This window comes from Drosophila elegans, unplaced genomic scaffold (genome assembly GCF_018152505.1).
Source record: "Drosophila elegans isolate 14027-0461.03 unplaced genomic scaffold, ASM1815250v1 contig_468, whole genome shotgun sequence".
NCBI lineage: Eukaryota > Metazoa > Arthropoda > Insecta > Diptera > Drosophilidae > Drosophila > Drosophila elegans.
Window position 1 is genome coordinate 989,720 of NW_024545855.1, and position 12,097 is coordinate 1,001,816.

General features: G+C 42.4%; 4 protein-coding genes across 4 annotated transcripts in view; all 4 read left to right on the forward strand.

Moving 5' to 3' along the window:
• The window catches only part of LOC108144008, a 32,747-nt gene extending 28,818 nt beyond the window's left edge, over window positions 1-3,929 (forward strand). The window contains exon 4 of the mRNA XM_017268629.2: window positions 50-3,929. Within this exon, the coding sequence (XP_017124118.1) occupies window positions 50-2,598 (2,549 nt within the window). The 3' untranslated portion in view covers window positions 2,599-3,929. The remainder of the gene's footprint in view (window positions 1-49) is intronic.
• A 574-nt stretch (window positions 3,930-4,503) lies between these two features.
• On the forward strand, window positions 4,504-7,405 carry LOC108144056 (fatty-acid amide hydrolase 2-B). Its single transcript, XM_017268700.1, has 6 exons — window positions 4,504-4,853; window positions 4,928-5,153; window positions 5,631-6,142; window positions 6,202-6,327; window positions 6,384-6,656; window positions 6,992-7,405. Exons 1-6 carry the CDS (start codon window positions 4,683-4,685, stop codon window positions 7,283-7,285), a joined length of 1,602 nt encoding a protein of 533 aa, XP_017124189.1. The 5' UTR covers window positions 4,504-4,682; the 3' UTR covers window positions 7,286-7,405.
• A 261-nt stretch (window positions 7,406-7,666) lies between these two features.
• LOC108143806 lies at window positions 7,667-8,553 on the forward strand. The gene is made up of 3 exons (XM_017268329.2): window positions 7,667-7,793; window positions 7,847-7,882; window positions 7,939-8,553. The coding sequence occupies exons 1-3, from the start codon at window positions 7,755-7,757 to the stop codon at window positions 8,419-8,421; spliced, it is 558 nt and encodes a 185-aa protein (XP_017123818.1). The 5' UTR covers window positions 7,667-7,754; the 3' UTR covers window positions 8,422-8,553.
• A 304-nt stretch (window positions 8,554-8,857) lies between these two features.
• Window positions 8,858-11,965, forward strand: LOC108144073 (fatty-acid amide hydrolase 2-A). Its single transcript, XM_017268721.2, has 4 exons — window positions 8,858-9,091; window positions 9,882-10,325; window positions 10,494-11,180; window positions 11,535-11,965. The coding sequence occupies exons 1-4, from the start codon at window positions 8,912-8,914 to the stop codon at window positions 11,823-11,825; spliced, it is 1,602 nt and encodes a 533-aa protein (XP_017124210.1). The 5' UTR covers window positions 8,858-8,911; the 3' UTR covers window positions 11,826-11,965.
• The last annotated feature ends 132 nt before the right edge of the window (window positions 11,966-12,097 follow it).

The window sequence follows — 12,097 nt, forward strand, 5'->3', positions numbered from 1 at the left end:
AATAAGTTAGTTATGATTATAATTATTCCTTATCCCTTAATTTTTTCAGGAACCGTTTCGATGCCTTTCTACACGATATACGTGCTGAAGGGCTACTGGGACCTGGGTCCGATGCTCTGTGATCTGTGGCTCTCGGTGGACTATACGGTCTGCCTGGTGTCCCAATACACGGTGCTGTTGATCACCATTGATCGCTATTGTTCGGTGAAGATTGCGGCCAAGTACCGGAGTTGGAGGACGCGAACGCGGGTGATCTACATGGTGACGATCACGTGGATCATTCCCGCCCTGCTCTTCTTCATCTCGATCTTTGGCTGGGAGCACTTCACCGGGAAAAGGGACCTTCTGCCGGGTCAGTGTGCCGTGCAGTTTCTCAAGGATCCGATCTTCAACACCGCTCTGATTATTGGCTACTATTGGACCACGCTGATCGTGCTGTTTGTGCTGTATGCCGGGATTTATAAGACAGCCTATGACATGCAGAAGCGCAGTGAGGCCAAGCAGCGGAAAATGCAATCCATGGTGGCACTGAGTGCCGGAGCCATGTCCGGAATGGCAGGACATGCGGCGGGAATCGGAGTGATCGAGGAGAAGATCCTGAAGACGAAGGTGGAACTGGCGGGGGATCAAACCGATTTGGACAGTGCCTGCACCACTGCGATCAAGCGATTGAGTGGTTCGGGCCAGGCGAATCCCTTGGCCACGGCCACCGAGGAAGTGGAGAAGATGACCCCCGAGCAGCGGAGGGCTTCGGCTGCCAAGATCCAGGAGGAGGCGAAGAAGCGGGAGGCAGCCGTGGATGCGGAGAAAAGCGAGCGGTCCAGCAGTCCGGCCTTCGATTCGGACGAGGAGTCGTCCGTCAACCAGGCCCAGCAGCTGATCACCCAGCAGAAGCTGAACAACATGCGCAAGCGATCCTCGATTGGCCTGGTCTTTGGGGCACAGGCCGCCCTGCTGGCCACCCGCAGCAAAGGTAACTTGCAGAAGAGCACCACCAACTCCAAGTCCATCGAGGCCATGCACCAGTACCACCATCATCATCACCATCAACACCAACACCAGCACCAACTCCAAAACCAGAGTCCATTGCAGCGGGCGCAGAGCAAGGAAGAGGTGCGCACCCTGCACCAGCAGAACCAGTACCAGAACCAGAACCAGTTCCAGAACCAGAACCAGAATCAGCAGCATTTGCACCAGCCCAAACGCACCTCCTGCTCCACCCTCTCCCAGATAGCCGAGCATGATCGTCTGGTTGACCTGTCGTCGGCCCCTCCCATCGACCACAATGATCCCTTGTCTCCCGTGGACTTGGCGCCCATCGAGGTGCCCAGCGAGGAAGTGCATCAGGGTCTGGTGCAGACCATATTGCCACCACCAGACGCCTTCCAGTGCCCCACCCCGCTGTCCGAGGACTACTCGGATCGTCCCTTTGGCAACAGCTCGGGGAACAGCGAACTGGCCCTGACCTATGACCTGATGACCAACTCGGAGCTGCGGTACATGGATGAAAGCTCCGCCATGATGGCGGTTACCACATCCCCGAACAGCAGTGTCCAGGGGAAACCAATCCTGCCTCCACCACCGCCCGCACGCCGTAATCCACCCAAGACGAACCTCAATCAAGCCTTGAGTCAAACCCCCAGCCAAACCAGCCAAACCAGCCAAAACCAGAGTCCCAGCCAAAGCTTGAGCCTCAACCTGAATCCGAATCACAACCAGAATCAGAATCAGATCCAGAACCAGAATCAGAACCAGAGTCAAAGTCAAAGTCAGAGTCTGGAGGAGGCTTCGGTGGCCATTGAAAGACGTCTTCTCGTTTCGTACACAGGCATCGAGGACTTTGCCAAGGTGAGAAGAGAGAGCTGCATCGAGGCCATCTGCCTGCTGGATGTGCCTGGTAAGGTCACAGCCGATTGTCCCCATCGCAGGGCCTCCAGTCCCATGGAGACGAGCAGCAAGGATGCCATACTCTACTCCCCCATGCCACCCAAGCCACTTTCTCCCAAGGTCACGACTCAAACGCCACCACCACCACCGCCACCAGCATTGCAGCTGCCACTGGAGCGGATCGATGAACGGGAAACCTCGGATAGTAATACCAACAAGATGCCCTCTACCTCGGGCACCACCAGCAGTACGGCTGGAGGTGGTGCGGGCGGAGAAGTAACTACCAAAAAGGATGCCCAGGAGGAGGATCCGAACAGAGAGGACAAAGGCTTAGCCGCCAGTCGAAACTCCAGCAAGCGGGCCTTCATCCATTCCATAGGCAAGCACTTTAAGAGCAAGAAGGCTCTACCCCTAATCCTCGGAGTGGGCGGCAGGCAAAAGTCCAAGTCCGAGAATCGTGCCCGCAAAGCGTTCCGCACGATCTCCTTCATATTGGGCTGCTTCGTGGCCTGCTGGACACCCTACCATGTGCTGGCCCTCGTCGAGGGATTCTGCCGGCATCCGCCGTGCATCAATGAGCACCTGTACATGTTCTCGTACTTCCTCTGCTATGCCAACAGCCCCATGAACCCCTTCTGCTATGCCCTGGCCAACCAGCAGTTCAAGAAGACCTTTACGCGCATCCTCAAGGGGGATCTGCACATGACCTAAAGTGGGTAATTCGGCGATCCATAAGTGGGTTTAGTTGGTGGTTGAGTTAATGGACTTCCACTTGGCATTGCACTTTCCCACCGGGCACCAGGCACTTGTGAGCCCCGAGAGCCTGGCGCCTTCAAAAGTCCCTAGAAAATACAAAATCCAAACCCATAACCTCCCTAGGCCCTTAAGTTGTCTATACATATATATATATATATATATATAAACCCCATTGAAAGTGCTCCGCTAAATGGAATAACCCTGGGATCTCAGCCACCAAACACTTATTAAATTCAAAATTTAATTTGTTGGAAGGCAAAAAGTATCTTTAAGTAGCCAAAGGTGTGTGCAATAGTTAGAATCGTTTGGGGGGGAAAAAAAAACTATATAGTTTGGGATGCATCTAGGTCTAGAGAGGCGCTCAGCGGGGCGAAATGTTTTAGACAATAAATATTTTAATGTTATGATAACCTATCTATGATAACCAGGCAAAATATATAATATGATAGTGAATAATATACCATAAAATAAAGTAAGCTAAGAAAATATACACATTACACGAGACTAAAATCCCCTGAAACCATAACACTCATACATATCCCTTTTCTTGTTCCGCTGACTATATCAATGGTAACCAAACATATGGATGGGTTATACCATAAAAACCAAAGAAAAACACGTTAGGCCCTTTAAGGGAACTGGAACTTGAAACCCCTACAATGGTAACACTTCGTGGGAAACCATGCAAAAATGTACCTAAAATTTTGTTTAGAGCATCTTAAGATACTATTACTTTGCCAGTTGTCTTTTTTGGTAGATTATAGAATTTAGAAAATCAACAAAATATATAAAAACTGTGTTCAACTGTTTCCCCGAATTGTTGCCGCCTTGGGTTTTAGCAGTTCCATGCAAATCCTGCATCAGATATACGATTTTAGAAATACAAAAGAACCCCCAGCAAACATACCCACGTAATTGTCTATGGACAATGTATGCCAAGACAAGTTCAACCGATTTTGTGTGAATATTCATGAGTGTAGAACATACAAAAGTACATACAATATAGCTACATAGATGTCAATTTTTGCGCGAGCCAGCAAACATACTTATATGAATATATAGACGTCTCCTTCGCGCCTTTGCCAAGTTGCCTAACTGAGTTCACACTCTCGTTCTGACACTCTCTGTTTTCGGTTGATGTTGAAGTACTCTGTTACTCTGTAATTTGTTAACCGTTTTGTTAACCGATTCGATTCGTTTTCCAGTGAGTAATGTGCTAAACAAGTTTTTGCCTTTGTTGAACGTTTCTTTTTAGCACGTAAGTGATAAGTGTAACAATAACTAAAATTATTACTAAATAAATACATGAATGAATAATGACTGCGTTTGAGACAAAGGGAAATGGGCTGATCCTATTTTTGGCATCTGTTTGCTTCAATTACATTTTTTGTTCAATTAAAATCAGGAAGCAAATATTCCGGATTTAAATTGGACCATAACGACTGAATTTCTTTTCAAATCCATTTTAATTTATTTGATGTATGGTTAATCCTTAATTTGAGTTGCATTATTCCTAAACACTTATGTTTTTGGGCATGCCAAAATTTATTTTTATATATTTTTTTAAAAACATATAGAGTATGTTTATTTAAAAGGGAATATAAAAGGAACTAAACCTATTTTATATTCTGAAGTTTTATTTTATTTTATTGTGAGTGTATATATTGTAGAAACTATATTTTTCATATCAATCTAAGGAAAAAGGTGTTTTGGGAAACGCCTTTCTTTAACTTTCGAAACCATCTTAATGTAAACCAGAACAACCGAGGTTTCTTTAGTGTTGGGAAATACGTGCGCTGCAGCTAACTTTGAAATTAAAATCAAATTCAAATTAAAAAACAAGGGAAAATAAGTGCGAGTGTCGGTCGGCACGCGTAGTCCGCGATCCGCAGTCGAAGTGCTCGGTGGTGTTCCAGGTGCAGTTCCAGTTCCCGATTCCCAATCCCGCTAAGCTAACCCACTTCCGCTGCGGTCTGCTCAAAGTCCACCGATTTGAATACGATCACCTTTTTTGGTGACCCCAACGACGCCTGCTCGAAATGGAGATATTCCTACGCCTGATGGCCTTTGTGCTGAATGCCTTTGGCATGCTGGTGAACAAGATACTGGACCTAGTGCTGCCCCGCCAGAAGCCCAAATATCCGGGCATACGCAATCCCCTGCTCAAGAAGTCCGTCGTCGAACTGGTCACCCAACTGCGACGCGGTGAGGTGAGTCTCCAAGTCCAATTACGTCATTCGAGCTGCGGCATTTGCAAGTCATTTGTGTGGGGTTCGGTTTGTAGATCACCTCGGTGGAGTTGGTTAGCGCCTATATTGCGCGTGTCCAGGAGGTGAATCCCTCGCTGAACGCCGTCGTCGAGGATCGCTTCGAGGCGGCCCTGCAGGATGCCAGATTGGCGGACCAGTTCATCGCCAAGGCCAGCTCGGAGTTCGACCGCGTGGCCCTGTACACCAAGTATCCCATTCTGGGCATACCCTTCACAGTCAAGGAATCGTGCGGCCTTAAAGGTAATCCTTAGTCCTCTATTTCTAGAAATATACAAAAAAAATTTTAGTTTTTTAATATTAGTAGCACCAGTAATATATTTATTTTAAAAATTAAAATGTTTACAGATGTATTACAGATACGGCTTAAAAAAGATTTTTTAAATAAATTAGGGACTACATTAGTTTGAGATTAAAGTTTTGAAATAAACTATTAAATATACACAGACAATTTTTTTTCTTATTGAATATTTTATCCAAGTCTTAAATCATGTTAATAATTTCAATACAAATTAAATTTCCTAATTTTGTATTAAAATAATATATTGGATATAAATTTGATTTAATATATTTTATAGGCATTATATTTAAGTTTAACTGGGTTTAAATTCAAATTAAATATTTGAGATATTCGAACTTAAAACCACCTCTCTCATTTCAAATTCCTATTTAAATAGCCTAATTTTATTTGGATTTTTTAATTTTATAATTGCTCTACAGGATTATCTTTTGCGGTGGGCAGTCTGGCTCGAAAGAACATGAAAGCAGCTCAGGATGGCGACGTTGTGGAACTGGTCCGAGCTGCCGGTGGCATACCCCTCCTGGTATCGGCAAATCCCGAGTTTTGTATGAGTTTCGAGACGAGCAACAATATCCAGGGGTGCTGCCTGAATCCGTACGATTTAAGGCGCACTTCCGCCGGATCTTCCGGTGGTGAGGGATCCTTGAATGGATGTGGAGCAACCACCTTTGGAGTGGGTTCCGATATCAGTGGATCCATTCGCCTGCCTGCCCTCTTCTGCGGCGTATTCGGACACAAGCCCACTGGCGGACTGACCTCGGTCAAAGGTCACTTTCCATACTCACTGACGGACAAGAAGTTCCCCAAAATGCTGCAGATCGGTCCGATCACGAGATTCGCCAGGGATTTACCTCTGCTATTGGAAATCATGGCAGGCGATAATAAGCACAAGCTGAAAATGGATGAGCCTGTGGCCCTCAAGGATATGAAGGTGGAAGATCTACTAATATTACAAAAATATATTTTATAAGCAACTTATTTCTTGCTTAGGTATTCTATGCCTTTGGCTACTCGGGTCTGAACTGCCTTACTCATCCCGTGGTGGACTTCGATATCAAGCTGGCCATCACCAAGGCCGTCAAGTGTTTGGAAAGAGGGGGAGTGCAGTCCAAGAAGGTACCTAATATTATTTCCTCCACAAAAACTTATTGTACAAATTATTTTTAATTTAGTTGGACCTCAAGTTCCTGTCCAATTCTTTGGAGATTGGTCTGGTCTCCCTGGTGGACCTGAAGGGTCTGCCCAGCATTGTGACCCAGCGGCCTGATCGAGATCCCTCCATGCGACTGCTGATGGTGGAGCTATTCAACAGTATCATAGGCCACTCAATCTTCACCAAAGAGGCCATGTTTCTGGAGGTGATGAAGCGTTTCAATGGCCTAATGGCATCTGGCAATATGGAGGAATACCGGGAAGATGTCCAGAAGATTAAGAGCCACTTAAATGTGAGTAAATAAGTATGCAGTAAGCTAAAACACATTTGACATTTTTTACAACACTGATAGTAAAATCGAATTTGGATATTAAATCCAAAATTGTATCATATACTCTTATTTTTCTATGAAATACAATTCATTTTATATTGGAATACTAACTATATTTTAGTTTTAATTCTTTTATAGTAAATATAATTCCGAAAATATTCAAATTAATAATTAATTAATAATTACTTAAAACTGCAAAAAGCGAATAATATTTTAATTAGGTACAAAATATTTGTAATAACTACGTTTATACATTTTGAAAGCTAAATCAAAAATTTTTCTGTAATACCCGACAGCAACTACTTGGCACCCGAGGGGTCCTCATCCTGCCCACCTTCCATACCAGCGCCCTCTGCTTCCACACCTCGCTGGTGAATGTGACGGGGATCGACAACATGCTGCTCTTCAACGTCCTTGGTCTGCCCGCCACCCATGTGCCCATGGGCACCAACCAGCGGGGAATGCCCATTGGAATCCAGGTGGTGGCCGCCCAATACCAGGACAAGCTCTGCCTGAAGGTCGCCGCCGAACTGGAGGCCGTTTTCCACGGTTGGGTGCCACCGGTGCCACATGCCACCGACATCAAGTGAATCTTCCCCGGTCATCTAACTAGTTAAGGTTCAAGGTTAAATTTAACAGAAAGTTGTAGTTATTGTGAAGATTAAAGTGCAATTCGTTTGATTCATGTAAATCGAATTGATCGGAATTTATATCGGAGTCGTTTTCTTGTGCGGAAAATATTTTAATACTTTCTAGTAGCTTTAAAATTAGCTCACAAGTGATTTTTAAGGCACCTTAAAAACTGCATTATGTATCGAAAATTCTGATAAAAATAGCACTAGTTTAATACATTTGGAAGTCAAACTTTTTTAATTAAAAATTTCTTAGTGTTGAAAAGCGGCGCAGTATCATTTTAATCATTAAATGCTTTAAAATGTAACTTTGCAGTTATCTTGACTCATTTTAAGCAGCTGGCCACTCTAGAACTTTGATTAATTGTCTCAAAAAAAAAGCGGCGTGCAAGTTTTAACTGAGAAGATTTTCATTCAATTTATAAAAATGGGTAATAGGTTTACTAGCATGTTTGGAAATCGAAATGTAAGTACTAAAAAGATTTAACTATACGCAGTTAATTGAGTTTCAACTTGCAGGCGAATGATTCCAACCAGTTGTACTTAGAAGTGCATGTGAGTTTTTTTTTAGGACTTTTTTAGCAATTCCTTTAATGTGTTACTACTTTTAGAATGGCCGCATAATCTGTCGACGAGTGACAATTATCGATCATCATAGTGATTTGGTACATCGTCAATATGAAAATTTGTATCTTTCTGGGAACACCTATTTGCGTGGTCGTGTTCGTGGTCTTCGAAATGGGCCTCGTCGAGGTGTTAATGGTACCTATGCCCGTAGCCTTGGCAGGAGCCATGTACGCAATGGCATTCAGAGATCTAACCCATGTCGGGCCGCTGTTTTAGCTCCCGCACCCGTACTGCGGATGCAAGATGGCATCGAATTCGGACTGGATTCCAATGAGCAGGGAGGAAATTCATCCAATGGTCGTCGCAATCAGCAGGCAGGAAATTCATCCAATGGTCGTCGCAATCAGCAGGAAAGAAATTTGTCCAATATGCTCTACCGAGCCCGTCGCGAAGATCTTCAAGAGGTTTACATTGAGGTGCTGTCTGCATCGGATGAGGAATTCGAAGACGCCCAGGCACCTTCCTAAAACCATAAACCAGGATTTCTAAACTCCAGACGAATTCGGAATGGAGTAAAAATTAGAAATCTAAATAACTTTAAAATATGGAATGAGTCTCTGAAGTGCCATTTTCGAATTCAATTAAAGAATTACAATTTGTAACGCATACCACACTAGTTTTTCTGAGTGCCCTTGCGCCACATTTGAATTAGTTTAAATATTTCTAAGTTTTGAATTCAACGGTTCTGTATAAATAATGCAGCGCCAAATTTGAAACGGTTATACTGTAACTGTGTGCGTTTCTGATGGCTAGCTTGGAATACACTCTCCCGTTCTCTTTTCCGTTATGTTTTCGTTTACTACTTAACGCTCTCGATTTCCAGCTTATCACCACCTCCCCCATTTAAATAGTCTCCGGTTCTCCACTCTCTCCCCAAAGCGACTGACTCGAATGTTTTGTGCAATCTCTTCCATTCATTCTCTTCTCGGACGTCGTCTCAATCGGTTATTGCGCGCAATGGAAATATTTCTACGAATTATTGTGATTTTCGTTAAGGCATTTGCTTTAATCATCTCGCCTCTACTGGAAGCATTTGTTTATCCTAGAAAGTCCAAGAGTACACTCATACCGCCAATCAGGAACCGCCTGCTCACTCTCAGCATTCAGGAGCTGCGCAGTCGCCTTCGATCTCGCCAGGTAAGAAACGAGTACAGTGGGCAAAATTAGTTTTGCACTGAAATTTCATATAAAATGTTAGTAAACGAATTAAAATATTTGTATATAATTTTATAATATATATATTTGAATATATCTATTTTTATAAGACCATCAACAATTTTGTTTTAAAAAAATCAAAACAGTATTTTAATTATTGAAAATAAGCTTTATTACTCACAGCCTGAGTAATACTATTTAATAATATTATCTTCATTTACAGCATAGGCTTTAAAAATAAACTGGCTTAATTTTTAAGGGCTTTGTAATTATAAGCCAGTAAACGAAGTTACTTAAAATATACTGTAAAGTTTTAACTCATTTGAATGACATTTTTGCTTATCGCAAAAGTAAAGTTCAAAATGATAAGCCAGCCAGCCCTATCGTTTAAAACAGGGACCGTAATCATTATAAGTTCTATTTGAAAAATCGCAACGAAATGAAATTTTTTTTAACCAAGAGCATAAAAATTAAAATACAAAATATTTTATTTTAAATCAAAAATAATCATTAAAAATTATTTTTATTTTTTGTGAATATTACAAAAATTAAACATTTTAAAATCTTTAAACAAATGGATAGATTGAGCAAAGACGACCATTATGGTGTTTATTCTTTTTTTTTGAATGTCTATTTCAAGTGATTGAGTTTTGATTAAAAAAAACCTGAGTTATCAATATTTGCTGACCCTAATTTAAATAGTATCACAAGTATATCATTTTAATTTTTGTAATTGAATTAAGATTTAATTATGTTAATGTTCTGTTTTTAGTTGACTTCGGTGGAATTGGTGCGCGCATACATCGAACGCATCGAAGTTGTGAATAAACATTTGAATGCCGTGGTGGAATCTCGTTATTCGGCTGCTTTAGAGGAAGCTACCGAAACCGATGACCTAATAGCCAGCTGCGGATCCACAGCGGATGTGGAGAAACTCTTTGAAGAGCGTCCACTGCTGGGACTTCCCGTGACCATCAAGGAATCATGTGCCCTCGAGGGCATGACCTTTGCCGTGGGCAGTCTGTCCCGAAAGAGTACCAAAGCCCAAGCCGATGGTGAAGCAGTGGAGCGATTGAAATCAGCTGGGGCCATTCCTCTACTGATTTCGGCCACTCCGGAATATTGCTTTAGCATCGAGACGGACACCTTGTTGAATGGCCGATGCCTGAATCCCTATGATTTTGAGAGGACTCCGGGCGGAAGTTCTGGTGGAGAGGTATGTGTTTTCTGTTCCAAAATTTCACAAACATATTTCAAAATTTGAATTTGAAAAGGTAAAAAATGGAAATGATTTTTGTAAATGTCTGTTCTTCATTTATTACGACTATGTTCCCAAATTCACCTTTAGTTTATGATTAAATATATATTTTTTTAATAATTTTAGGGTTCTTTAAATGGAGCTGGCGCTTCTCTTTTTGGAATTGGCTCAGATATTGGAGGATCCGTTCGCATTCCCAGCTTGTATTGCGGCATCTTCGGACATAAACCAAGTGGAGGAGTGGTTACCGTGAAGGGACACTTTCCCAACTCCAAGGACCCGAACTTCGAACACTATCTGGTGGAGGGGCCCATGACTCGGTTTGCTGGTGACCTTTCCGAATTACTCCAAATAATGGCGGGAAAGGAAAATTCTGCCAAATTGCGATTGAGGGAACCCGTTCAACTGAATCAGATTAAGGTGCAGTATGCGCTGGGCTTCGAGGGAATCAATGGATGGATGCATCAGTCGGTGGATAAGGATATACGAGATGCGATTTGCAGAGCAACGACTCATTTAAAGACCCTCGGCTTGGAGGTGAATAAGGCTAAACTACCCAATCTCAAGAATTCAATGGAGATGGCTTTATCTGGAATCGCCGCCCAGGATTTAATGGATTATCTATTGGAAGACGACGGTTCGTGCAAAGTCGGTGAGACTCTTTGGGAGATTGTAAAAAGTATAGGAGGTCATTCGAAGTATACAACCAACGGCCTGACATTTGAACTCACGCGTCGCAGCGGCGCCTTTATGTCGCAATCAAAGATGAATCTGTATCTGGAGGAAACACGGCGATTGATCGGCGAGTTTGCAGTAAGTGAGCAATTATCTAGCACGCAAACTCTGTGTAGTTCTATATGTAGTATATATTGGTTAAAAAAAACTATATTGACCTTTGTAGCTTATTTTGTTGCTATAAAGCTGTCAAGGGCCGTTAAACAAGTTTTAATGATAGTTAAACTTATTTTCTAAAGCACATTTTATTGGCTAACATATATTTGCTAATTGCTTTAGAAACATACTGGTAAATTGATAACAATAACTAATTTTGTAACTTAATTTGAACGTTTCACTGATTTAACAGTATAGGTTATGGATACAAAACTATTTTTAAAGCTGACGTAATCGAGTTACTGATACAATTATTTATATATTTTCTCTGTGCAGAATTTACTTGGCGACAATGGAGTGCTGCTCTTTCCCACGTTGAATTTACCTGCGCCGAGACACAAGTGGTCATTTTTATCATTATGGGGCATCGACTATACCCTGATGTTCAACGTACTCGGTCTGCCCGTCACCCATGTGCCAATGGGTCTAAATGAACGGGGACTTCCCGTAGGACTTTCCGTGATTGGGGCTCCAAACCAGGATAGATTGTGCCTTCGCGTGGCCGTGGAATTGGAGAGGGCGTTCGGCGGATGGAAACCCCCAGTGCCGAATGATCTTGACAACTAGTCATATCGACATATGAAATATATTAAAAACTTGACAATATGCAAACAAAAACTACTAAAAAAATATGTATTTACAAACACATTTGACTTTATGTAAACTGTTATAATTTACGACAAATAAATATTGTTGGTGAATTTGTATCCAAGTTGTTTAAAATGCTTAAGCTAATTCAGAATATTGTTACCTTTTACGGTTTTACAGGGTATCAATTATTAAAAACTAACTGGCGCCACCTTTCGGAAAATGGTTTGAGTCCAGAATATATGTTACTT